Genomic DNA, 26,250 nt, shown 5'->3' with positions numbered 1-26,250 from the left:
AATTCAATGTTTTTAAAAAATTTTTAAATTAATTTTTAAAATGTTATAACTGTCATATTTGGAAAAATTTAATTGAAAATTAAATTGAAATTCAAATACTTTAGACATACTTTTCATTAAAATAAAGAAAAATTATAAAAAAAAAGATAAAAGTTACAAAAAAAATTTACCAATAATTAATTTTTAATATTGTTTTTTCTATTATAATTAAATTAAAATTTCATAATTTAGGATAAAATTTATTTCAATTTTATTTTAAATTAATAATATTTATTGAATCATCATGATGATTCATTTTTATTTATTTCTTTATAAGAAATTCAATGTATATTTCTTTTTAACTTTTCAAACAAAAATACACTTATATTTTTCCAGAGTTTTTGAAATCGTTCAAGTTTATTTACAAGTATTTTGCTTAAGAACGATATTATGAAATAAAGATTCACTACAAGAATTATAAATATCACAATAAAAATCTATATGGCATAAGATACCATAACATGATAATATTAAAAAATTCTTTAATAGAGATATTTTCTTTAACTTTTTTCTAAAGTTAATTATCAGTACATGAATCAGTGATTACGATATACATTAAAACCTGAAAATTGCCAACGTCTTTCCATGTTTGCTCCAATTCCAAATAAATCTTGTTTGAAGACTTGAGGAAATCGTTGCATTAATGCTTCTACTTCATTTGGTTTAATACCTGGTTCCATTTTTTGTAAATAAGACCATAAATAATCTACACTTGCACCAAATGGATGAATATGTAGAAATGTTGCTATTAATCCTACAATTATAAAAAAATAGATTTATATTATATCAGATTTTAAAATATTTATTTTATATTTTTTAAATATTTCATTTTTTATTTTATCAGATAAAAATTCACAAAATGATTTATGAAAATTACCTATTAATTTGGCATCTTTTTGAGAAATTTGTATGAAGCTAGATGTTAAAACTAATTGTTTTGGAGTTCGAGGTTCTTCATTAACATCGTCATCTTTATCTAATGTTATTATTTCGCTTTCTCGAGGTTCTTCCTTCTTTGTAGCATTTAATTTTACAGTTAAATCTTTAATTTTTTCGTCATCTTGCGCTTGCTGTTTTCTTGATTGCATCAATTGTTCCTGCATACCTTTTAAAGTTTGTTGCAACATTTTCATTTGTTTATCCTTTGCATCTATTTCACTTTTTGTCTCTGATTTCAACAAGTCCACCTATGAAATATAAAAATATATCTCTTTTTTTCATTTGGTTCTCATTTTAACTCGTATTATATATTAAGTCGCATCGCGAGTTAAATAGTAGATTATAATCGTCGCATACTTCGTTTTTATATGCTTCTAACTGACACCGAAGACTATCGTTCTCCTCCTTCAATGTTTGTAATCTTTCGATATCATCATGTGAATCTGACTGATTGCGTGCTTTTTTGCGCTGCGGTTCCTCTTCTGAATCAGAAACTTCCATTTCTCCTTCACCTTCCATTAAAGATTCTTCTAATTGTACCGCTTTAATTTCCTATTACAATGAAAAGTCATCACTAAGTTCATTTCCAAATTTTTAAACTTATTAATAAAGATAACATCAAAAATCATGCCTATATATATACATATATATACATATATATACACATATATGTATATACATATGTATGTATACATTTGTTTTTTTTTTTCATTTTTTCCTTCTTTTTCTTTAAATATTACTAAGTATATAAATTTGATAAATTTTTTTTTTAATTTCCATTTTACATATCCCCCAAACGATCATTTCTTATAATCAAAAAATGCATTTTTATAACGCAAAGATCACTTTAAGTTTAGTTTTTAAAAAAAATTGATGTTTTTGTTTTTTAGAAATCACCTGGAAGATACTAAACAAAATTTCATATAAATTTACATAAATTAATAAATAAAGAAAAAATAAAAATAAACTGTGATAAGACATATTTAGTGCCCTTACTTCTGATTACTTACTATTAATTTAAATAGAGAAATGCGATTAAATGTTTTGAAAAATATTTGAGAAATATTTAAAAAATATTAATAATAGAAATTATAAAAAAAATGTTTAGATAAAAGTTCAATTAAGAGAGACAAATGATGTTAATATTTTTTTGATCTTGTAATAGCTTTGAAAATTGAAACATTGAATTTAAAAATGAAAATATGTATACATAGTGATTCTCTTGCTAGAGAATTGTAAAAAAAAATAATAGTTTGAAAATTTTTTAATATTAAATATGTGCAAATATAAAAAATGTAAAAAAATATTGTATAAAAAATAGGAAATATGAAAATATATTTTTTCATTTTAAAATTAAATTGTGATTTTTTTAAAATCTTTAAGATAATATCAAGATCAAATAAATTTTCAATATTTATTTGATCTCTTTGATATCATATAATTACAAATAAGGAAACATTTTTTCATATTTCTCATATTTTTCGAGATTTAATCATTCCTATCTAAATCAGTTATACATATGTATGTGTGTCTTAATGAAGCATATCTAATTTTAAATAAAACTTTTAATAAAAATGAATAGATTTATGCCAATTATATTTATATTTTCATTTTCACATTTTCATTTATATTAGCATAGAATGTGAAATCCGCTTAAATGAAAATCATATTTTAAATTATAAATTGTTGTTTGTTCGATTACCTGTTTGCACTCCACAGTCAATGGTACCTGTTTGATTCAAATTAAAAGAACTTTTTTTTACCTTTTATGTTCCATATTTCCCAAAAAGTTTAAACATCAATTGTATACAGTTTGTATGAAATACGTCTAATCAGACGCAAGTTATTCATACTCTTTAATCGCTTTACTTACCTTTTTTTTTTGAAAAAATGTGTTTGCAAAACGCGTGTGCCTGGCGTATGGATGAATGTGCATTCGCATAAAGAAGCGCTTTGTGACTCATAAGACTTTATCGATGATTACTGTTGTCTAATCGTAAAAAAAAGTAACGTAATGGACACGAGCTACTAACGTGGGAATGCAAATACATACCGAAGATTGTTTCTTCCACATTTCGATGTTCTTCCGTTGAGCCTTTGTGAAGTGATCCCAGACCTTCTTGTGGCTGGCCGCAGTAAAGACGCGTTCAATCTGACTGACTGTTGATGACATGGTCGCATGTTGCATACAAAAACACAACAAATCTTCTGTTGTATACCCTGCTTTGAACTCTACATTCGTGTTGATCTAATACGTAACTCTCGTTAAAATCATCTATATGCGCGCGCGCGCGCGCGTTTGTTAATGTAAAATATACATTTTTTAACATAATGTTTGCAATATTGTCATAACATCACAAGTGTTGTATACCCAATAACTCTTCTGTATCATTCAGATTCGAACGTTTCCTTCTAAAATATATTATATGATTTTAAAGTTATTTGAATTCTTACTATCTTTTTTTTTTAGAAAAATTTCCTATATAGCGGGCTAAGCAATATAATATAATAATTATGAAGTTACTTATCCCAATAAAATTTTTTAAAAAACTGCTTTCACCATTGATCAGGGATCCTTACAATTCGGCTGCCAATCAGTCTTTTTAATAGATTACGATTAGTGCTTGTTTTCCTTAAGAAAATCTGCACTATTCTCCTAACAACTTACAACATGGAGAGGCTTCCAACGTTAAAATGATGATCTTATGCTATAATTCCAGTGATTGTTTTGCATTATACAATATACTAAACTATTCATATTATTTGAAGTAATATTTTTATAAATTACTATACTTAATAATAAGTTAATAAATCATATTGAGAATCATAGCATAATTTCATCTCCGCAACAAATATTTAGCCCATCACCCTTAATCCTTAGCATTGCAAGCATGCAATTTTTAGGTACACTATGTTTCTATAGAATGAATTTTTGTAATATTTGTGCTCTTTTGTTCAATCATCAGAGCCTAGAATCAAAAGACAGGATATCTTCACCCACCTTATTTTCTCCTACTGTCTTTGATCCTTCTATTGAGTTGTCCCGATGGTGCATTGACAATACACTCGTTATATGATAAATTCCTTACAATATATCTGATGTTGAATCTCAAGGAGGATGAAATTTTTTGACAACCGAGATTCGATACAAAACGATCGACGATATAATTCGCAATGTTAACAATTTTATTTCATATTATGTATTTGTTTTTGGAAATGTCAGAATCTTTAATATCAAAAGTGACGTACCTTTCTAATTATAACAAAAAATTCTGTATTTATTATAAATTGTAATTTTGTATTTTAATTGCTAAAAGTTTACTAGATTTGCTAGTTGCTAAATTTAGACATTAAAAAAAAGTACGCACTTCTGTTATTACAAAACGCGTGAAATTCTGACAAAATCATATTTTGGCATTTCACGTATCGAATGCTCAAAGAATTGTAGAACCTTTACTTTATAATAAAAAAACTTACCAGATAAAGCAATATGTATGTGGATTTGCTCTTGTGTACATAAATAATGTACAGTGGTATAGAGCTATGTTATAGAAAAAAAAAAATATATATATACATATATATGGATTATATAAACGTACATTGTATTAAGAGTCCCTGCATCCTGCCCTTCATTAGTTCCTTTGCTTTTTGGAGTTCCTCTTCGTAAGCAACCTTTTCTGTAAGTAGCCTTCGAACGTGAGAATTCGTTGATTGAATCATCGAATAAAAAGTGTTAGCATTGCGTTTGGTACAGTCTCCACGCTCGAGCCATGTTACGACAACCTGGAATGATTTAATGCTCTTGTTTTGTAACGTAACAGAACGCGTTTTCTGGAATTCAAAAGTTTTAGTCTGCAGAAACATTTAGCGATGAAAGTGTTTAAACATTTTATATAAAAAATTATTTTTTACGACAATAATTACTTACTTGCACTGCTTTCATGAATGTATCATCTTGCTTAATTTTCTCACAAATATTTGATGCTTCATGATCTGTATAATGTACCACTGGAGGAGGACTAGATGGTGCCCTTTGTCTTTCCTTTTCAACTCTTTCTCTATGGCGTTGTTCTCTCTGCAATTGACGTTGTCTACATTCCCATTCATATTGGTCATCTCTAGCCTATATTTTTTTTAATATAATAAAATTTAATAAATAAATATTTCATAAATAATTTTTTATATATTAAAATTATAAAATTATGAACCTGAGCAAAATCTACATGTAATCTGCCTGTATTTGCAGGATCACCACTGGATCCTATTCTAACTCTATATCCAGATAAATAAATTGCTGCATCAACACTACTTTCGAGTACGAAACGTATATGACAAAAGTTTTTTTTAGAGAGTCGCAAAGTGGTTATTTCTCCACAACGTTCGAATATTTCTTGAATTATCGTTTCTGTGATATTTTCAGGTAAACCTAAATAAAATAAAATTTATAGAAATTTATAAAAAAAAATATTTCTTATTAATTTTTATACAATAAAGAAATATATTACCTCCAACAAAAATTGTTCTGCATCCTGGAGGTCTTTCTCGAGTTGTTGGAGGTGGAGCATTCGGATTTGGTGGGAATAATGTACAACTTTTGCAATGTATAATTTCTTTAGTACCTTGTGATGTTGGTGGAGGAGGTAAGGCACTGCTCATAATTTGGGCAGCATCATTCATTATTTGTTCTGGTCCTAATATTTGTGCACCTATCATACTACCATCATGTGACATCATTCCCATACTCATGGGACCATAACTATGAGTATGTCCCATATGTGGACCAAGTGTCATTTCACTCATCATAGGTCCCATTGGACCCATTGGACCCATTCCCATTACTGGATATCCTACTCCCATTCCCCAAACTCCTGTTGCTTGTTCCATTTGTGTTCCCAAATTTGGAGTGTTACCAGTATTTGATGATGATGGAATTTCATTATTATTTGAATTATTATTATGACTATTATTGTTATTGCTAGAGTTTATACTATTTCGATCATCTGGCCTTCGTTCTTCTCTTCGATCTCTTTCACTTCTTTCTTCTCTCCTTTCTCTATCTCGCTCTCTCCGATCACTTCGATCACTTCTAGATCTAAAAAAAATTATAATAATATAACTCTAATAAATATGATGATCATAGCTTAATTAATATTAATTATATTAATATAATTATATATTGAAATTATATATCAAAAGAGATTAAAAAAACCTTCTATTATCTCGAGTATCTCTATTATCTCTGTTTTCTCTTTCTCGTCGAATATCACTTTTTTCATTTCTTTTATCACTATTATCTTCAGGAGCTTCTCTAACTACTGGGGGTTGATTTTTATTTGTACTAAATTCTAAAGGAGAATCATTCATTCCAGGCAGTGGTATTGGTGGAGGTAAAGGAGGAAATCCTTGGCTTGCTAAATCCATAAAACTTTGTGGACCTGCGATTGGAGCAAGGGGTCCCATTGGTCCTATACCTAAAATATGATATTTTAATAAAAATAAAAATAATTTTCTACTCACTATAAAATAAAATAACTTTAAACACAGCAATAGAAAATGCATATTTCGATAAATGACATAAAATGATTATATATAAAATATATGGTTAGAACTTTTAAGCATACCCATTGGCGGCATAGCGGCTGCTGGTACACCCGGAAAATTGTAAGCCATTTTCTATTAAATTCTTTATAATTCTGCAGTTATGTTTTGAAATTACAAATAGTAAAATGTCGAGGAAAATAATTTACTTTTTAAGAATTCTAGATCATATCGTAGCAAACTCTGCATCCAATATGGCAGGAAGACGAATGTAACCTCCTTAATTTTAAAATCTTCAATTGGTTCATTTTTTTAATAATTTTAATATCAATTAATATTGAACAATGAGAGATAACGAATTTACTAAAATTATTGGAATAAATGTAATTTTAGTTCCTTACAAGGAAAAACATGTTAAAAGGCTAGTATCATTTACCTCTTATCGATTATGATATCAATATATATGTAATAAAAATATCCGCCATTTTTAAATAGATTTTTATATTTTTTTTGAATCAATTAGAAAATTAATACACATACATATATTGTTTTTAAATAAGTTCTTATTACTTTTTCAATATATTATTATTTTTAGATATCATGAATGGATGAAGTCATCAGAATTACAATATTTTACTGGTTCAGAAAGTTTAACATTGGAAGAAGAATTTCAAATGCAAAAGCGATGGCATCAGGATCAAGACAGTGAGTAACTTTATTTTTAAATATATAATTATGCCAATAATATATTTTTATTTGTTGTAGAATGTACCTTTATCATTTTAGAAAAAGCTATTTATACTGAAAGTGGAAATGAAATAGGTACATAAAACATTTCTTTATCTTTAACATTATTCTTTTATTACATATTGATATCAATAAATTTTAGAAGCTATGATTGGAGATACAAATTTATTTTTTAATGAATTAGATCAGCCAAACACTGCAGAAATTGAAATTATGATAGCAAATATTAATTGTAGAGAAAAAAAAAGAGGTTGGGAGGCAATAATTCTAATGATGCTTTATGGTATATGCTTTTTTTTTCTTTTATTATTTAGATTTTTTTATTTTTATAAAAATTAGCTATTTTGAATTAGGAATTGACAAATTAAATGTAACAAAATATATTGCAAAAATTAAATGTGACAATAAAAAGAGTATAAAAATGTTTGAAAAATTAAGATTTCATAAGGTAATTATTTTTTTTTATTATTTTTATTATTTTTTATTATTTGATGAAAATAATACATTTACCAATAAATATAATTTATATTATAAAACAGGTAAAAAAAAATGAAATTTTTCAAGAATATACTTTTGAGAAAATGGTAAATCAAGATTGGATAGTCTGGTTATATTCTGAAACCACTATGAATGCAATTACTTATGGTGTTTATGATAAAGAAACTGATAAAAAAGAGAAAGAGAATAAGTCTGTCAACAATTTATAAAAATCTGTAAAGAATCGATAATTATTCGTAATAATTTTATTTCGCGAATTATTAAGTTATAAAATTTTATATATATCTGAACTATACTTATTTTATTATATTAAATAATTCTCTGCACTATAGTTACAATTATATAATCGAGACGTGATTAGTTTTTATTGCTTCTAAGTGATCATACTTAATCACACATGAACAGTATACGCATCTTTGACAAACGTGTTGTGTTATTACAAATGTATTTTATGTATTTAATAATTAATCGTAAATATATTTAATAATAATTTAATATAATCAAAAATATATGTAAGTAATTATATATTTTATTATTTTCTTTTCATTTATTAAAAAAAATTTAAACAAACTTATTAAAAAATGATCTTAAAAGAAATTAAATTTGTTATTTTAATTTATTATTATGAAGTGTTAATAAAATTACAAAATAGGCTAGAAAATTTTATTAATTATTTCATATAAAAGAATTGTAACTTCATATATAAGATTTTATAAAAATTAGCATGTATGCCAATAAAAAATTGAATAAAAAAATTGAGAATATATGATATTACTTTTAAGAATATTTTCTTCATCTGTCTTTTATTTTATATTGATATGAAAAATATAATAATATCGTACAATTAATTTATATTAATATAAGTTATGTATATAAATATAATTGTTCGAAAACAAATATTGTTATATTAAAATAATAAATAAAATAATAGAATTTCAAATATTCTTTTTCGATCTTATATGAATTCTGTTTTCATTAATATCTTATAAAATTTGAAAAAAATTTTATAAAAGATATGATAATATTATATATAGGAAAACAAAATTATGCAAATTTGAAGCAGAAATATATTCGAAAAAATATAAAAAGAAAATAGAGATATTGTCATAAATATATATTTATTTATTAATATATTATTAATATATATATATTGTTAATTAATAGAATATATATAATTTTTTTAAAGAAAATAATAATTTATAATATGATATGATATAATATAAAATAATAAATTATGAAGATAAAAACAATTAATACAATTATTACTTATTTACTTATTCATTTTATAATATATATATTATCATAGTCTTATTGCTACATTTATAAAGAATTCATGTTTTATTACTGTGAAAATATACTGCATTATAGTATTGTTTTATCTCATTTGTATTTTACATTTTTTTAATAATTGTATTTAAATATAAAATGTAGAACAAAAATGATAATGTAACTATATAGTTTTAAAAAGGATCGAAAATTCCAATGATGATGACAAATTTTTCATTATGCAGTTGTAATATGGTATAGTATGGTGAGTTTAGACAATAGAAAAAATTCAAATAATGCAATTTATTTATTATTTTATTTATATTTTTACATTTAATAATTTAAGTCATATTTATTATAAAATAGAATAGATTTTCTAATGATCTTAATTTCTTGGTTTTTTCAATTTCTTCGATTTTCAAAATTTTTTAGTAACATTCGATAAAAAATTTGTCAAATTTCTTAATTCACTATATTTCAAAATTTTGCTATTTCTATATCTAATGTAAAGTGTTAATTTGCAGATAGTGAAACGAGATAAAATGAACTGAGAGATAAAACGAACGTAATGTCTCTATCTAAAATATTACAAAAATTGAAAAATTCTATGCAAAAAAGACCATTACTCTTTAATTCAGTAATGTACGGTTCCTTTTATACTGGTGCGGAATTCGCGCAACAAACTTATAACAAAATGTTTAAGGTAATATTCCTTTTTATATAATTAAAATATATTATAAACTAATATAAATTTTAAAAATTAATTCAAATTTTGAAAAGAATAAAAAAATATTTAAAAAATAGGAAATTTTACATTAATTAAAATTATTTTTGAAAATATATATAAAACTATTGTACTTTATTTTTTTATTACATTTATGATCTTGTGATCAAAATATAATATATATGCGAATCATAATATAAATAAAAATAATATTATATAAGAAATAAATAGTCATATAAAAAAGAAATATATAATAAATATATAAAAAATGAAATAATAATAAATGAATTTCTTTAAAAAAAAAGAAAAATAAATCAATTACGAAACTATAATATGTAATAAAAATATATACACATGTATTTGATTTTTGTGATGTTTTAATGTTTTTAATTATAATTAATTATTCCGATTGTAGTTTTCGTTATCAGCACCAACAAACATAGAAGAAACAAATACATTTAAGATTGAAAAACCGCTGTTTATTTGGATAAAAAATTTTAATCAAAAATTGGGTTTATTAGATAAAAATAACGCGATGCAATTGGAAAGTTACAATTGGGCCCAACTAAAGCGATATGCTATCTATGGTTGTTTTATTGCAGGACCACTACTACATGGATGGTATCGCGTATATCTTTATTTTTATTCAATGCTTTATATCATTTGTTTATTTTTTATCATTTATGACATTAAGCTTTAATAATTATACGATAAGGCACTTTGTTTATTAATTGCATATATATATATATATATATATATATATATTTACATATACATATACATAATATGCATATAAAATGTATATATATACATATATATTTGTAACGAATCAAACATAAAAATTACTTAAAATTTCGATTTCAATAATCTATTATCTATTATCTAAATATTGAATTATTAATCACATAAATATATATTTTTAGATAAAAAGTATACACGTAAAATAAATTAAAATATAAATAATAACAATAACAATGACGAAAATATTAAAAATTAGAGAAATAGGTAATACTTTTATAATTATGAAAAAAAATATATATACGTTATGTATATAATATAGTAATATATATAAGTATAGTAAAAATAATATATATGTGTATATACTAATACTAATATATATACATAAGGTTTCTTGTAATTCATATATAAATGGAATCAGAAATATTTTATGATTTAAAATAAAAAAAAAAAATAAAGAATAAAAAATATATGATAAATATCATTTTCGAGAAAAATACATTTAAAAACCAATCATTTACTAATGATATTTAATAAGTGATTGATTTTCTATATGAAAATAAAAAAACACTTTAAAATAAAATTTCTTTGTTTTTTGAAAAAGTCGAATTTGAAAATTCATCTCTGTATTTGATTAATTATTGAATAAATATATTTTTTAATTACTTTTACAAATAAAATGTTATTCTATATATTTTATTTATTTTTGTGTATATTATTTAATATTATTCAATAATATTCAGTTGAAAATTAATTAAATTCATATTTGATAAATTCTTAAATCTTATATTTTCAAAAATAAAATAAAGTAATCAATCAATTTATGTTATTTTTAAATTTTCATTTTCAATAGAATATCTCTGATTTCATTTGAACTATAATTTACGAAATACCTTATATATAAAATACATATAAAATTATATAAAAATATATATAATATATTAAATTGTTGATAAATAATTAATTAGTTTTATTTGATTTTGATAAAACTAACTCTTTCATAGACATAAATATCAACGTTAATAATTTCGTTAACATAAATATCAACATAAAATAAACTGCCTGTCTATTGGATCGCACGATTGCATTCATCGGCACGCTGGCTGCTATGAACTTATCACTTTTGGTGAGCTTATTCTGTTTTGTCACTTCTATTGGTATTCGCCTGTATAGTATTATTAATGCTAATTTTCTCATTATAATCATAATTATCATAAAATCATAAATTATCATAAATGATCATAATTACCATAAAATAATTTTCATTGGAAATTATGTTATTTAATCGATTGTCTTCAATATATCATAATTTTTGTTTTCATATACTACTGTTAACAAATAGTAATTGACTCGAAAAATTATAAAATTATAAAATCAAATCTTTTAACATTTTTTATTAGGTACAAATGGTTGGATATGTTCTATAAAGGCAAAACTATGAAAATTGTCTTCACAAAACTTTTAGTCGATCAATTTGTTCTTACGCCACCATTAATTACATTATTTTTTATCAGTTTGTATTAAATTTTTCTCTTTATATATATTTTAGATCTTTAAAATATACTATACTTTGTCATTATATTGTTTAATATTTTAGGTATGAGCTTGATGGAGAGTAAATTAAATGTGTTCGATGAATGTAAAGCAAAATTTTTTCAAACATTTAAGGTAATTTAAATTGTTTTTTTTTTTTAAATTTAAAAAATTCGTATTTAGTTGAATTTTTTTTTTTATTTGTAGACATCATGTATGTACTGGTTACCAGTTCAATTTTTTAATTTTCTCTTAGTACCACCAGTATTACGAGTTTCTTTTGTTAGTATTGCAGCTTTCTGTTGGGTAAATATTCTTTGTTATTTAAAAAGTATTCCTGTATCTAAATGTAATGATAATCAAATAAAATATTGATTTTTTATATTAATATCTTTGGTTTGATACATTGACAATTATCAAGAACAGTACAATAATGAATATATGTTGTATCTAAATAATTATAATTTCATTTAGTTCAATATATTCAATAAAAAATTGATATTTATTAATGGAAATAAAATATAAAAAATAAACATTTCTTATAAAAATTAATAGATTAAGTTAAAATGTTAAAGTATTAAAAACATATAACAAAAATATTAAAAAAACATTTTCCTTACTTTTTCAATATCTATCATATACATACATAATAAACGATTCAATAAAATATTGTACTATTTATAATGCTATAAATTTGATGTTTATATAAAAATCAAGTGAACTTTTAAACTATAAAATCATGTTTGTTTATATGTTAAATTTTATATATTAATTTTAAATTTATAGAATTAAATTTTTTTGTATTTAAAAAAACATTTGTTTTGAATATTTTCTTTAAAATGTATCTAATATTTGATTTAACCAATAATTAATAATATTACACTAAGAGAAAATTTTGATTAAGAAAATGTCATTATTTTAATATATGAACACAATTTTTATTAATAAATAAATATCTCTCAAATATCATTTTGAACATTGATAATAAAAATTTGAAATCAAATTTATTAGAGAAATGTGATTGTAATAATTATTTAAAATATTATTTTTCATTTTTTTAACAATTAAAATATTTTTATTTTCTTTAATTTGCATGTATGAATGCATATATACATAAATATATTGATGGTGTATATACATGGACATGTAAAATGTTTAGTCTCTTCATTTAACAGTCTTGTTGATATCTTATGTTTGAAAAGAATTTAATTAACTGTACAAATACATTATAAGAAAAAGCGTATTTCATATTTGAGGCAATAAAAGATTATAAGCATTTCATGTTTCTATAATAAATATTGTTTGTATAAATGCTATAACATATTAATTATATAATACATATATTTGTAGCAACACAATATGTACTTATGTATGTAGAATCTGATTGATTTAGCTTATTTTATTTCAATTATAATTGTATAAAAGAATGCATAAAAAGATAGGCCATGGAAATTTATTATTTCCATATAAAATATTATATATTATATATACTTATTTTGAATATTTAAGCGAATTAATAATCATAATTAAAAAAATACTATGATTGATCAATGTTGAGTTTAAATATCAAACAGAATTTAAATATTTAGACATACATTTAGTGTGTTCTACTTTCATAATTTTTTCCATATATATTGTTTCCATATATATGTACACAATTCAAATTTAAAAGTCATAAAGAATACTATGTATTCTATTAGAATTTTGTAAATTTTCATTATTCAGCAAATAAATATCATACATATGTAATATTACTAAGTAAATATTGTTTACAATATAATATATAATACTGTCAGTTTGGTTCGACAGCAAGCAAGAAGTATTTTATGTTGAAAGTATTTTTAAAGAGTATATGTCAATTTTTACATTGATTTTATATTATACTATTAGAAAGAACCACTTAATTTAATATATTTGGTTCATTTAAATTTGCTACTCAATCATATTAAACTTTTTAAAATTGATAATGCTCATATGAGAATATTAAAAATTATCTTGTGTTTACTTGAAATATATTTTTTATAACGATATATATGTATAAGATATAACGTGTATTTTTATGAATGAATATGCATATGTGACTCGATAGCATTGTGCGATTATAAAACATTATCTACTTGCCATCAAGTGAGTTGAGTGATCTACTTCTTTAACAGTCTTAATAGATCAGCTTAATTAGTTCATCTAATATTCACTTTTAACAATTAGGAAAGGCACCTAAGAGGGATCCAGCCCTACCTTGTAGAAGAAAATATATTCATTGTTCCACTAGCTGTGCGTTTTCTTATGAGACGCGCTGCCACTGTAAATTTTTAATTAAAAAAAATATTATTAGATTTTTCTTAACTTTTTTTTTTTAATATTTTTAACTGTATTTTCTTTGAGTTTTTTTCTATTTCAAACTCACCAGTCGCATCTTGTGGAGTAAGTGGTTTATCTATGACCTTTTGAATTACATTGATCCATTGTGATCTATCATCATCACTTTGAGCAGAAAGAAGATAAGTTCTATCTGGAGTTTCAAGAGTAAATGAAAATCCTTGATCTCTTGCACCAGGAGGTACTCCTGTTTTTACTGCAAAACCATCTGAACTGTGGCCCAAGAAGATTTCACCTTTTGGATGTGCATCCTTTAAATAAATATAAATTTAACTTATTTTCTAATAATAAAAAAATACGAATATTTATTTTTAACTGTTTGAGTATTATTAATTATTAGACATCTGATCGAAATATGCCAAACTATATGATCATGCTATTTTTTTGTTTATATTAATTGTTATAATTTTAATTAAGATTTATAATTGTATTTTTAAGTTTTCTACTGCTTTTTTTTAAATGTAAGTAATATATCTGTCGATCAGCGATCATATTATATAATACTCAAATAATTAAATAAATGCATACCATAGGATCATCATGATACATCAATTTTCGTCCATCTAGTGTGAACCATCTTTTTTTATAGGCATCTGTATATCTAGGTCCAGTTTTCCATAAAAATCCTTCACGAGGAAAATCTCTGGTAAGTTGTGAAAGTAATTCAGCCTCAGTTGCTCCTGGATATGCAACTTGCAAACGATGTAGCTTTGCACATCGTATTGCCAAATACCAATTTGTAATTACTTCTGGATCTTCATGATATACATAGATATGTCTTGTTGTACCATCTTTCATAAATGATATTTGCAGACTATTCTGATTACCAGTTTTAGGAGGAGCAAAAGCAACATTTAATTCTGATATTCTAAGAACAGCTTTGGGTTCCTTAAAACATTAATAATAAAATAATAAAACATAAAGAAATGAAATACTACATATCAAATATTAGATAAATATATAATATTTAATATTTATAAACCTTATTTTCTTTAACATGATATTTGAGAGTATCTTCTGCCTCACAAAGAACAAATTTTCGTGGATGATAACGTGAATCTTCTTTACCACGTTTCATTAAAAAACCTTCCATGAATCCTGAAACATAATGGTTTTGTCTCTCTGGATGACAAAATTCTTCTCTTTCATATTTTGCTCTTATCCATTGTTCTATTAATACTCTGTTAATTGAAAAATATGATTTTTGAAATATATGTATATTTTTAATTTAATATTTTAAATATACAAGACAACCTACTGTGGTGCATCTGGATTTGGTCTGCGATAACATGGAGGTACACGTTCTTCATAATGAAGCCTAGCTGCAATATTACCAACTTCTCTAATTCGGTTTACTTGAGAATCTTCCCACCTGTCTAGTTTTAAATGTTTAACTTTAGAAATATGTGCACCCATTGATCTATGTATACCTGCACATCTTGTGCACACAAATATTCCTATATTATAAGAAGCCCATTCTGGATCTGAAATTTAATTTCAATTATGAAAATATCTTTTATTTTTTAATTTTTTGATATTGTTATTATTTATCCAAATATAACTTAATATACATGATTACAAAAACAATGTGAGAATATATTGTAAATAAAAAAAAATGCAACACATTTTTTAAATAATAAAAATAAACTATTTATTTTAAAAGAAAAAATAAGATGTTTATTTTAAAAGAAAAGATAAGATTGTAAAAAAAAATATTTTTAAAAAAATATATAGTAAGAGAGTATAGTAAATAAACATAAGTAAGAATTTCAATGTATGAAATAAAATCTCTTTATTATTATATACAATTATAAACTAAACATTAGTGAATATTATACTATTATACTATTGTACCTTTAAATTTTTTAGATAAAAATCATTTTAAATGATACAATTTTAAAACTTTTTAAAATAAATACAATATTTTCTATTTTAATTAAAATTCATATTAAAATCTTTAAAACAAAGAAAATTTTTATTTAATATAACAATACCGTAAAACAACTTTACAAATCAATTTTTTTAATCAATTTAATTAATTGTAGCAAAATAAAATTGAATAAAAATGACAATTTCAATTTTCTTCTTTTTAATATTATAATTGTAATTAAATTATTTTGAAATTTATTTCGAATAAAATTAAGAAAATAAAGTTTGATATTCAATAATTGAAAAATTTGCAATATAATAAAACAAATACTTTTTAATATTTTTTACATTGTGATACAATAATATAATAGATACTTTTTAAAAAACCTACTCACTTTTTGCCCCACAATCAGCACACACATTATTTCCAGGTTTTTTGAGGAGTTCTGCTAACAACTTCTCATTTAAGTCCGCCATCTTAAAACACTGACAAACAGCAATATGTATATATGCAAAGATTATTTGATACGAAGAAGGTTAACTCTTATTGAAAAGATTGTCTATAATTAACCTTTGAAAATATTATAATAATTTAGATCCATTTAATATGTCATATAATATATGTAATAGAAATAGAAAATTTTATTTGTCATTTTTAATTATGTTTATTTTTTATGTTTAATAAATTAATTGCTTGTTTTCAGATATTCTTTTTCATTATATTATTACATACAATAAACATAATAAACATAAAAATTTATAAAAACTAAATTAGTAATATTTTTAATTTTTTAAACTTTAATAAGATATGTTATAATATCAATAATGATTAAGTTTTATTGTTTCTGAAGTTATAATATATTTAAAATAATATTTTTGCATAAAAAAATTATTTAATCAAAAAATAAATCAATTATAAATATTATAATATAATTATATTCACTATTGTCAACAAAGTGTCATTCTATTAATTTAATAAAAACGATTAAATTGTTTCCATTTTTAAATGAATAAATATATCAGATAATATTTTGTATTTAATATTTTTATTGATTATTTTATCAAAATTGTATTGAATTTTGACATAATTTTATTCACGGTTATTTAAGATATATACACATATTCATATATTTTTTTTTGTATCATACATATATTCTTTATATACGTATTCTTTGGTTAAATTTCTAATAGAACATTATCAATAGTAAGTATATATATTTTTATTTATTAAAAATACACTAAATAATACATTAAAATTTGAAAATCATATTTATTGTAAGACGTAAATATTTATATTTATTTATATGTATATATTTATTATCTATAAATTTACAAAAAATTGTATTGGAAATTTATAATTTTTAAAAATTTATATTGATAAATTGAATCATGAAAATTAATATCTATTTATAGTTTTTCTTTCTCCATAAAATTATACTAATACTAAATACATATATATATTATATATTATAAATATTATATTAAAATATATTAAAAACATTATTCGTGAAATATAGAAAAGTTAATAAATCTTTAATATTGGTTTCTTTATAATAATTTAATTATATGTATATAAATAATAGTATATAAAAAATAATAAAAATTAAAGATATTAAATTCTGTATAATTTCATTAATTCATTACAGATTAATAATTATAAATAGATAATTAAAACATTTAATATTTTTTAAAAAAAAAATTAAATGATTAAGATTTATTTGTATTTAATACTAAGTGATAAAAAATTTTATAACATTTATCATTATAATTGATATAATGTCGAAAATATGAACTTAAAAGAAGTAAAAGAAGCGTAACATTGATTCTAGTCGTGGAGTGATTTATCGTTTGTACAGGGCCACCAAGTGTAATAAGCGACGCGTTCTGCCACTAGCTAACCAATTTTGATTCATTAATAGGTCGACCCGTATGACCCAAAGTGTCTGCGACTGCTAAACGAATTAATTTACCCACATTCTTCTTTGCCAATGTGTAGTTTCCTTACATAAAAACGAAATTTTGTTTACTGTCAATTGTGACTATTTTTATCCGTGAGTTATCTCTACTAGTTATATGCATAACATTGTTCTGCTTCGAATTAAAAATAATATAACTCAAAATTGTCATCGATATGTAGAAGGATTTTTAATCATAAAACTATGTGCAAAATGAAGGTAATTTTAATTGAATAAAAATGATTTTTTTTCAAATTTTTACTTGATGTTATTAATTTAAATATAAATCCCATATCTCTGATTTCCTATAGATATTTAAATCAGTGATTTAAGATTTTTCTCATAAAAGCACAAAAATCTTCATTTCTTATTAAAGTTTGTTGTTTTAGTATTATAAATATAAAAAATTTATTATATTAGAAATGAATTATATAATAATATTAAAAGTAAAATAAAAATATTTGTTTAGAATTTTTATATATATATATATATATATATATATATTTGCTTGTATAAACTAATATATTAAAGTTTCATTAATATTTATATTATGTTACTAATACTTATTTGAAATAATATTAAAAGAAAGTTCCTTTTCATTAATTTCAGTTATTATATATTATATATACATATTTTGTTTAAAATAATATATATATTATAATGTTTTTAATTAAATTTGTAAAAATTAATAATAATTCAGATTCAAAATGAATTTTAATTAATTTTAATTTTGTATTTAAAAAAAACGAGGAAATTTAAATTTTATATTTTATTATATTATTTTTATTTCTAATTAAATATACTATAGTTATATAAATAATATTTTACGATAAAAATATAAAATATGATAAAAAAAAATTTACCAATATGAAATTATATAATTTAAATCATAAAATTAATATAACTTAAATTTGAAATTAAAATAAATTATTTCGTTAAGTACGTAACATTTCTATATTTTACTAATTTTAATAATTATGATTACTTTTTGTCAAATAAAAAATCAAAATTAGCAACAAATTAACAAAACAATAGAAAATTTTCTATAATTTTACGAGTAATTATAATAATATGTAATAATTGTATAATAATAAAAAAATATATAATTGTATTTTATATACATTATTTTTTTTTAAATTTAATAAAAATATTTAATAGTATATCTACTTTTAGTTGATTATTTTATTATTTAAGAAATTTATCTTAATACTTATATTAATAGATAAAAAATTGAATTTTTATTATATTATATATTATAATTTTAACTATATTAAATAATTGATTTTGATAATAATTTAATAAAAGATAGTTATTTAATAAAAGTTTCATAAAATTGCTTTTATTTTTCATAAAATGAAAAATAATAAAATATATTAATATACTAAAATTATCTCGTATAAAATATAAAGTTATTAATTATTAATTAATATTCTTTGAAAAAGATCAATTGGATTTACAGATGCAGTGGTTTGCCATAATGATATGTTTATATGCTGGAGTAGCTAGTGCAAGAACAGAAGAAGATCAACAAACATCTTCTTCAACTTCAATTACTGGAATATCTGATGGTCTTTTAGAGCATTGTTTTTATCAACAATCTAATGAATGTCCTGATGTCAAAATAACTGGATGTTCCTGTAAAAAAATCATTCTTGCTCATAATAATCCTGAAGGCAATGCTGTACTTTGTTGCAATTTGGATATTCAAAATTTTGAATTAGAACTTTCTTGTACAGGTTAATATTAAAAAATTGTTTAATTACATTAATGATAAATGAAATATTCTATTATCTATATTATAGATAAGTATAAATTTGGCAAAAAATTATTTAAAAATTTATTTTAAATTTTGTAAAAACATTTTTGTTTGTTTTATTTCAGGATTTCCATCAAATATATCATACATACATATAAGAAATGCAACATTAGATGTATTCAATGTAAGTGAAATTCGATGGAGAAGACTAAAATCACTTGCAATTACAGATGGTAGAATTAATAGAGTAAAAGGACAATTTCGAATGATGACTCCAACAGTTTGTTTGAATCTTTCAAATAATGCTCTTATTGAAGTAGAGAATAATTCACTTACAAGATTAGCTCAACTTACTACTTTGGATTTATCTTATAATAATCTCACACATTTACCAGCTTTAAATACAATGAATGGTCGCGAATTTTGGCTTGATATTTCAGGTAAATAAAAATTTTTATTTTATTTCAATACTAATATTTTATAAATATTTCAAAATGTAATATAACTTTCTATATTTAGGAACAAATACACTTTGGTGTCATGATATTTATCAATATATTAATAAAACAGGAGAAAAGCAAATTAATTTTAATCATGAAAATGAAACTGTATGTTCAGCTAGTAAAACTTGGCATTGGTTTAATACGACAGAACAAGTTCCATTGAAACAAGTTCGATATCTTAGTTTGGTAATAATTTGAGAACAAAAATCATGTTTTTAGAAATATAGGTAAAACTTTAAGTAGTAATTTAAATTGATATTTATTATTTAATTGTTTTCTTTTGGATTAACAGTTACAAACAGAATGTCCTAAAGGAGATACATGGCAATGTCAATGTAATTTTAGAAGATTGGATATTGTTGAAGGTAAACCACCAACTTTAGCAGTAAATGTAGATTGTAGTGGAATTCAAATTACCGAATTACCTGAAAAATTACCTCGCAATACTATAGCACTGAATGTTTCATATAATAACGTACGTAAATTTTATATCTTAAATTATCTAAACAAATAGAATTAAGTATTTCAATTTAATTATTCATCAACAATCAAATTAATCGTTTGTTATTTTTTAATTCCTATTTTTAATTGATAATTAATAATAATAATAATTTTTAATAAAATTAAAAATTAATAAAAATTATACTTCAAATATAATATAAATATACGAAAATTATACTTTTTACTATATATGTTATAATAGTTGTTATTTAATTAGTTAGTTATTATTTTTATCATTGATTGTTACAGATCACTGTATTAGATGATCTAAGTACTAATCCATGTTATGAAGATATAAGAGAGTTTTATGCTGACTACAATAATATATCATCTATAAATAAATTAGAAGGTTCCAAATTTTTGGATAATTATGCTTTTCTTAGTTTACGGTATAATAAAATTAAATCTGTAAGTAAATATAAAAAAATTTTGATAATATTTTGAATACAAGTATCTTAAAATTATGCATATTTTAAATGTGTAGCTTCCTACATATATTTTAAGCCCTAATACTCATGATAAGAGTTTCACTAGTTCGCGATTAGTAAAGCTTGGAGGGAATGAATTACATTGTGATTGTAACACAGCCAAATATTTAAAGGTAATGTTTAAAATATAATTTAAATTTGATAAATATGTATTTATTTTATGAAATATAATTTTTTAAAATTATAATTTAGGTATGGCTACAAACTCGTATATTAGATTCTGATGAAGTATTTTGCGAAAATGTAAAAGAAAAAGTTATTGATTTAGAACCTTCAAAGATGTGTGTTTATCCTGGTGATTGGACAGATTATATTTATTATATTATTGCTACAGAAGTTGTACTCTTAATAAGTCTTATAGCTAAAGTATCATATGATTATTGGATTTTTAAAACAGCAGGCTATCTTCCATGGCCAGCAAATAAAATGCCAAAACTACCTTGTGATTGGCTATGTGAAACCTAGTAATAATTTTTTTTATATTCATTTATAATATTTTCTGAAAAAGACAGATTTCCAATATTTCTATAAAAAAATATTAAATTTTTATATATTATCGAATACATATGTTTTTATATATGTGCGTGTACGCACAAAATACTATAAAAATTTTGAATTGAATAATTATATATTTTAAAAAAATATATAATTACTAAATAATAAACATTTTATGTTCAAATAATTGTTAATTCTATAAAATTATAAAACTATTAAAATTTTAAGAATTTAAATAATTTAAATAAATTTTAAATTTGTTCATGACTGATATTGAAACAATTCATTTATATTAAAATTTATAATACAAATAATTTTTTTTATGAAATAATTTTTATATACAGAAAATAAAACTTGAATAAAATTAATGATAGTACCAGAAGTTAATATATAATTAAAATATAATCCTTTTAATAAATAATAATAGTTTTTGTTAAAAAAAAAAACAATTTATTTTAATTTATAATCTATAATTGAAAATTAATGAATTATGAATTAATTGAAAATTTAATGCAATTAACTCAGAATGTGTGTGTTCATATAATATTATATTTATATATATAATACATATCAATGTATAAATTTAATATATTGTTTACATATATTATAAAAATGTGATATTTTTTATTAAAAGTTATTATTTGTATTCATCATATTGTAACATCAAATATAATGTGGTATAATAATATATAATAATATAAATTTTTTTATTGATTTATAGTCCTTTTATAATTGCATATTTATATACTATATTTTTATACTTAAATTTATATATTATATTTTTAAAAAGTTGTCTATCACTTCTATATATTCTTTAGTTCTTTCTTTTCTTTGATTTTATATACTATATTTTTATTATAGTTAATCTTTTTATTATTTTTCTAATAATCTTAATTTTTTTTAAATATAAAGTCACTTTTACTGATTTTTCAATATTTTTATTTTTATTTTTTTATTAACTTTTCTTTTTTAAAATTTTTTTGTTTATTTTCTTTTTTTTTTTTATTTATTTTCTTATCTTCAATCTGTTTACTCTTTAATTTATTTTCCAAAGTATTTATAGTAACTTGTCTATAATATAAATATAAAAAATGATATGAATAATGTTTTTATGTTATTATAGAAATAAATCCAGCAATATATACCTCATTTTTTCTTTATTATGTACACGTTTAAATGTAGGAATAGTCGATATCTTTTCTCTAGTAGGAGCTTTATGTTCAAGTTTTCGTTTTTCCTTTTTATTATGTTTTTTCATAGCTAACATATAATCAGGAACATTACATCCAGATTCTCGCATGATACTAGCTATACTAAAATATTTAAAAGATATTGCTATTTATATCTTAACATCATTAGATTTAAATTAATATTTACCTTCTTAAATTTGTAGTATCTTGTTCAGTAAAAAAAGTAATTGCTTTTCCTTTATGCCCAGCTCTACCAGTACGACCTATTTTAAACAATATATGTTAAGAATTTTTAAACATTATTTTATATTATTAATGTAAATTCTTTTTTTATTAAATTTAGAAATACATACCAATTCTATGAATATAAGAAATAGCAGATAATGGAAAATCATAATTGATAACAAGATTTATACCCTTAAAATCAATACCTCTTGCCATTAATTCTGTACATATTAAGACCCATATTTTTCCTTCTCGAAAACAACGAACTACATTGTCTCGCTATAAAAGAAAAAATTGTATTAAAATTATTTGTTATAAATTAATAAATTATTATCTAATTATTATCTAATTAATAAATTATAAAAAAAAAATACCTGTGTTTGCGTTCTATCAGCGTGAATAACATCAACATTAATTCCATCATATATAAGTTCATTAAATAATTCTTGTGCTCTTTCTTTGCTTTGTACAAATACTAGCACAGGTGGTAATATTCCCTTTATTGAATTATATTATTAATTAAGCATAATAATATAATAAAATAAATTCCATAAATGTAATAATAAAGATAATACCTTTTGAATAATATTTCTAAGAGCTACAAGTTTTCCTCTTTCTGCCCCAACAAACAAAAGTTCTTGTTCCACTAAATCAGTTGCAGCATTTCTGTAAAAAATATAATATTTAGTCAAGAAACATTTGTTTGCAGAAGTAATATGAAATTTTTTTGTAGATTTAAAAAAAATGATTTAAACCTATGTCCAACAGTAACTGTTATAAGACCTTTCAAATTACGTCGACACCATTTGGTTACTATAGGAGTATTAGTTGCGCTAAACATTGCCTTATGTAATTTTTCACTTGTACATGATTTTGAAATTTTTTCTAATTGATCTCTGAAGCATCTTATTCCATTTTCAAATAGTTTATCTACTTCATCCACAATTAGCCATTCAACACTAAAATTTAAATATTTGTTATAATTTTTATGTATTATATATTATTTTAATATAATTGAATCATTAAAATTTGTAAATAATTAAACAATTATTATATTAATATATCAATTTTAAGTTATTACTTGTTAAAAGAAATAGCTGGTGGATCTTGATTCAATAAATATATTATTCTTTTTGGAGTAGTAATTAATATATCTGTAATAAAAATAAAATTATATATAATTATATATACTCTCATTACTTTAATATTTCACATATTTTATATTAACCAAATTTTTGTGAACTTTTAGGTCCATATTTGTTTAATGCTTGATTTATTTTACTTATAATGTGAATTCTAAAATTATATCCCTCACTAAGACGTAAACATTCTCTATATGTTTGTTTTGCTAATTCTCTTGTTGGACTTAATATAACAGCTCTAAATCCTTTTTTTTCTGGTCCTCCTAAATGATGAATTATAGGTAATAAAAATGCAGCTGTTTTTCCAGATCCTGTTGGAGCACAAGCTAATATTTGCCTGCCCTATTTTAGTAAAGATTATAAAGAAATTAATAATTTTTTACTAGTATTGATAAAATAAAATTCTTAATAAATATTATATATAATGATTTTACTTGTAACATAACAGGTATAGCTTGCATTTGAATTGGAGTAGGATACTGATAACCACAATTTATAATATTATTTATTAACTTTTCAGATATACCATAATCTGTTGATAATTCAGTAAATTCTAAAATAGGTTTAGGTATTCTATTGCCTGTGACATTTATGTGATAATGATTACGATGTTGATTAATCTAAGAAAAAATTTAGTATTTTAAAATTGTTATTTTTGAAACCAATTAATTTTTAGTAAAAAAAAAAAAATTTAAAACCTTTTCTTGTGCTAATTTTAATTGTTTTTCTTCTGTTAAAGACACTTTGCACTTTTTATTTTGATTTTTGGAAACATACATTCCATCAATTAACATTAGTTCATTAATATTTTCAGTTTCTTCTTCAATATCATCATATTTTCTTTTCTTACATATTGTTGAATTTATATCATCAAAAGTTTTAATTTTTTCATCAGTAATTACATTTTTAGGTTGTTTTTTAATAAGCTATACAAAAAACAGAATGATTATCATATTAATAAAATTCATTTAAAATATTAAAATATATATATATATTTTTCAATATAATATTTTTGGAAAATACCTGGAATTTCTCTGCATCGATCTGAAAACGTTTTTTATCAAATTTTACACCAGTAGAAAGTTTTCGAAAAAGTTCATATGCGTCCATTTTTCTATTTATTATATATGTAATATTATTGATTAATTATATTTTTGTATTCAAAAGATATTTTTATATAAAAATATAATATAATCTTTGTTACAAGAAATTAAAGATTACTTAAAAATACACATAAGAAATATAAACATATCTATAGTCTATATTTCTAATCTATACATTTATGTATATATTTACTCTTTTTGTTCTATCTATATAGTTACTAAGTTGGTATTACTTAATAGTGTTATTTGTTTAAAAATATTATGCTATTGTATTAACATAGCTTGATTGCTTGTTTTATTTGTAAATATAATTTTAGTATATAATATTAATCTAGAAGGACATATATATCTGAAATATAATTTAAATTGTTTCTCAATTATGTATATATATATTTTAAAAGATAGAATGTATTGAAAACTATTGAAGAGTTTAATGTATAGTATATTAAAGAAGAATTAAAACTTCGAAAAAAATATTTTATTTAACATAATATTTTATCAGGAACATTAGCCAATTGATAGTTTTAGTTGTCAAGCTGTTTCAAATTATCTAGTTAATTATCTTAGTTAATTAAATTTTAAAAGTCATAAATTTTGAAGATTTTCGTACGAGTTAAAGTGT

The 26,250-nt window shown here is 21.7% G+C and overlaps 6 protein-coding genes across 18 annotated transcripts; 3 read left to right on the top strand and 3 right to left on the bottom strand.

Moving 5' to 3' along the window:
* Nucleotides 1-223: 223 nt before the first annotated feature.
* On the bottom strand, nucleotides 224-14,263 carry LOC100867653 (ecto-NOX disulfide-thiol exchanger 2). 4 transcript variants are annotated; one of them, XM_086912629.1, is made up of 10 exons: nucleotides 14,144-14,263; nucleotides 6,188-6,449; nucleotides 5,484-6,070; nucleotides 5,187-5,404; nucleotides 4,907-5,101; nucleotides 4,578-4,830; nucleotides 3,032-3,138; nucleotides 1,336-1,530; nucleotides 917-1,226; nucleotides 224-793 (listed from the first exon to the last, which is right to left on the bottom strand). In XM_086912629.1, the coding sequence occupies exons 2-10, from the start codon at nucleotides 6,436-6,438 to the stop codon at nucleotides 576-578; spliced, it is 2,334 nt and encodes a 777-aa protein (XP_086768755.1). In that variant the 5' UTR covers nucleotides 6,439-6,449; nucleotides 14,144-14,263; the 3' UTR covers nucleotides 224-575. The 4 variants fall into 4 exon arrangements, with proteins under 4 accessions (XP_086768755.1, XP_012341911.1, XP_012341912.1 ...); XM_012486457.3 differs by lacking the exon at nucleotides 14,144-14,263 and adding an exon at nucleotides 6,600-6,879; XM_012486458.3 differs by lacking the exon at nucleotides 14,144-14,263 and adding an exon at nucleotides 6,600-6,879 and having other exon boundaries at nucleotides 4,578-4,809.
* On the top strand, nucleotides 6,579-8,535 carry LOC147656945 (N-acetyltransferase 9-like protein). The gene is made up of 7 exons (XM_086912639.1): nucleotides 6,579-6,639; nucleotides 6,734-6,937; nucleotides 7,112-7,221; nucleotides 7,282-7,338; nucleotides 7,406-7,546; nucleotides 7,617-7,711; nucleotides 7,803-8,535. The coding sequence occupies exons 2-7, from the start codon at nucleotides 6,861-6,863 to the stop codon at nucleotides 7,968-7,970; spliced, it is 648 nt and encodes a 215-aa protein (XP_086768765.1). The 5' UTR covers nucleotides 6,579-6,639; nucleotides 6,734-6,860; the 3' UTR covers nucleotides 7,971-8,535.
* On the top strand, nucleotides 7,142-12,410 carry LOC105734749 (PXMP2/4 family protein 4). 3 transcript variants are annotated; one of them, XM_086912637.1, is made up of 7 exons: nucleotides 7,142-7,221; nucleotides 7,282-7,338; nucleotides 9,552-9,730; nucleotides 10,167-10,372; nucleotides 11,890-12,002; nucleotides 12,087-12,157; nucleotides 12,230-12,410. In XM_086912637.1, exons 3-7 carry the CDS (start codon nucleotides 9,596-9,598, stop codon nucleotides 12,395-12,397), a joined length of 693 nt encoding a protein of 230 aa, XP_086768763.1. In that variant the 5' UTR covers nucleotides 7,142-7,221; nucleotides 7,282-7,338; nucleotides 9,552-9,595; the 3' UTR covers nucleotides 12,398-12,410. The 3 variants fall into 3 exon arrangements, with proteins under 3 accessions (XP_086768763.1, XP_086768762.1, XP_086768764.1); XM_086912638.1 differs by lacking the exons at nucleotides 7,142-7,221; nucleotides 7,282-7,338 and adding exons at nucleotides 8,164-8,273; nucleotides 9,193-9,292; XM_086912636.1 differs by lacking the exons at nucleotides 7,142-7,221; nucleotides 7,282-7,338 and adding an exon at nucleotides 8,148-8,273.
* LOC100865428 (arf-GAP with dual PH domain-containing protein 1) lies at nucleotides 13,068-16,762 on the bottom strand. The gene is made up of 6 exons (XM_003693619.3): nucleotides 16,666-16,762; nucleotides 15,660-15,885; nucleotides 15,384-15,582; nucleotides 14,930-15,289; nucleotides 14,430-14,652; nucleotides 13,068-14,324 (listed from the first exon to the last, which is right to left on the bottom strand). The coding sequence occupies exons 1-6, from the start codon at nucleotides 16,745-16,747 to the stop codon at nucleotides 14,257-14,259; spliced, it is 1,158 nt and encodes a 385-aa protein (XP_003693667.1). The 5' UTR covers nucleotides 16,748-16,762; the 3' UTR covers nucleotides 13,068-14,256.
* Nucleotides 16,763-17,262: 500 nt separating this feature from the next.
* hfw (leucine-rich repeat domain-containing protein hfw) lies at nucleotides 17,263-22,670 on the top strand. 7 transcript variants are annotated; one of them, XM_086912631.1, is made up of 8 exons: nucleotides 17,263-17,474; nucleotides 19,668-19,961; nucleotides 20,107-20,421; nucleotides 20,501-20,670; nucleotides 20,777-20,959; nucleotides 21,235-21,393; nucleotides 21,470-21,586; nucleotides 21,666-22,670. In XM_086912631.1, exons 2-8 carry the CDS (start codon nucleotides 19,685-19,687, stop codon nucleotides 21,936-21,938), a joined length of 1,494 nt encoding a protein of 497 aa, XP_086768757.1. In that variant the 5' UTR covers nucleotides 17,263-17,474; nucleotides 19,668-19,684; the 3' UTR covers nucleotides 21,939-22,670. The 7 variants fall into 7 exon arrangements, with proteins under 7 accessions (XP_086768757.1, XP_086768756.1, XP_086768761.1 ...); XM_086912630.1 differs by having other exon boundaries at nucleotides 17,377-17,474; nucleotides 19,685-19,961; XM_086912635.1 differs by having other exon boundaries at nucleotides 17,411-17,474; nucleotides 19,685-19,961; nucleotides 20,212-20,421.
* Nucleotides 22,498-25,848, bottom strand: ais (DExD-box helicase 52). 2 transcript variants are annotated; one of them, XR_015293419.1, is made up of 12 exons: nucleotides 25,549-25,833; nucleotides 25,224-25,451; nucleotides 24,960-25,145; nucleotides 24,612-24,867; nucleotides 24,465-24,537; nucleotides 24,139-24,342; nucleotides 23,959-24,049; nucleotides 23,758-23,880; nucleotides 23,512-23,662; nucleotides 23,346-23,421; nucleotides 23,114-23,276; nucleotides 22,498-23,039 (listed from the first exon to the last, which is right to left on the bottom strand). XR_015293419.1 is itself a non-coding variant. In XM_012486210.3 (12 exons), the coding sequence occupies exons 1-12, from the start codon at nucleotides 25,633-25,635 to the stop codon at nucleotides 22,913-22,915; spliced, it is 1,770 nt and encodes a 589-aa protein (XP_012341664.3). In that variant the 5' UTR covers nucleotides 25,636-25,848; the 3' UTR covers nucleotides 22,498-22,912. The 2 variants fall into 2 exon arrangements, 1 of the variants encoding a protein (XP_012341664.3); XM_012486210.3 differs by having other exon boundaries at nucleotides 23,114-23,281; nucleotides 25,549-25,848.
* Between the last annotated feature and the right edge of the window lie 402 nt (nucleotides 25,849-26,250).

The sequence above is a fragment of the Apis florea genome, unplaced genomic scaffold, assembly GCF_048593485.1.
Source record: "Apis florea isolate Af1SG1 unplaced genomic scaffold, ASM4859348v1 contig_3493_pilon, whole genome shotgun sequence".
NCBI classification, from domain to species: Eukaryota; Metazoa; Arthropoda; class Insecta; order Hymenoptera; family Apidae; genus Apis; species Apis florea.
Note: the sequence above shows the minus strand (reverse complement) of the source record. Positions and strands in the feature narration are given on the sequence as shown.

Excerpts from the sequence above, each read along its gene's own strand:
- LOC100867653 (XM_012486457.3), bottom strand. The coding sequence starts at position 6,648 with ATGGCTTACAATTTTCCGGGTGTACCAGCAGCCGCTATGCCGCCAATG. Across the intron at positions 6,450-6,599 it reads AGCCGCTATGCCGCCAATGG|GTATAGGACCAATGGGACCC; the intron begins GTATGCTTAAAA and ends ATCATATTTTAG. Across the intron at positions 1,227-1,335 it reads TAGAAGCATATAAAAACGAA|GTGGACTTGTTGAAATCAGA; the intron begins GTATGCGACGAT and ends TATATTTCATAG.
- LOC147656945 (XM_086912639.1), top strand. The coding sequence starts at position 6,861 with ATGAGAGATAACGAATTTACTAAAATTATTGGAATAAATGTAATTTTA. Across the intron at positions 7,547-7,616 it reads AATTCTAATGATGCTTTATG|GAATTGACAAATTAAATGTA; the intron begins GTATATGCTTTT and ends ATTTTGAATTAG. Across the intron at positions 7,712-7,802 it reads AAAAATTAAGATTTCATAAG|GTAAAAAAAAATGAAATTTT; the intron begins GTAATTATTTTT and ends ATTATAAAACAG.
- LOC105734749 (XM_086912637.1), top strand. The coding sequence starts at position 9,596 with ATGTCTCTATCTAAAATATTACAAAAATTGAAAAATTCTATGCAAAAA. Across the intron at positions 9,731-10,166 it reads CTTATAACAAAATGTTTAAG|TTTTCGTTATCAGCACCAAC; the intron begins GTAATATTCCTT and ends TTCCGATTGTAG. Across the intron at positions 12,158-12,229 it reads AATTTTTTCAAACATTTAAG|ACATCATGTATGTACTGGTT; the intron begins GTAATTTAAATT and ends TTTTATTTGTAG.
- LOC100865428 (XM_003693619.3), bottom strand. The coding sequence starts at position 16,747 with ATGGCGGACTTAAATGAGAAGTTGTTAGCAGAACTCCTCAAAAAACCT. Across the intron at positions 15,886-16,665 it reads TGCTGATTGTGGGGCAAAAA|ATCCAGAATGGGCTTCTTAT; the intron begins GTGAGTAGGTTT and ends ATTAAATTTCAG. Across the intron at positions 14,653-14,929 it reads TGTATCATGATGATCCTATG|GATGCACATCCAAAAGGTGA; the intron begins GTATGCATTTAT and ends ATTTATTTAAAG.
- hfw (XM_012486460.3), top strand. Across the intron at positions 19,962-20,106 it reads ATTAGAACTTTCTTGTACAG|GATTTCCATCAAATATATCA; the intron begins GTTAATATTAAA and ends GTTTTATTTCAG. Across the intron at positions 21,394-21,469 it reads GGTATAATAAAATTAAATCT|CTTCCTACATATATTTTAAG; the intron begins GTAAGTAAATAT and ends TTAAATGTGTAG.
- ais (XM_012486210.3), bottom strand. The coding sequence starts at position 25,635 with ATGGACGCATATGAACTTTTTCGAAAACTTTCTACTGGTGTAAAATTT. Across the intron at positions 24,538-24,611 it reads TAAAAGTTCACAAAAATTTG|ATATATTAATTACTACTCCA; the intron begins GTTAATATAAAA and ends TTTTTATTACAG. Across the intron at positions 24,050-24,138 it reads ACAGTTACTGTTGGACATAG|AAATGCTGCAACTGATTTAG; the intron begins GTTTAAATCATT and ends TATTTTTTACAG.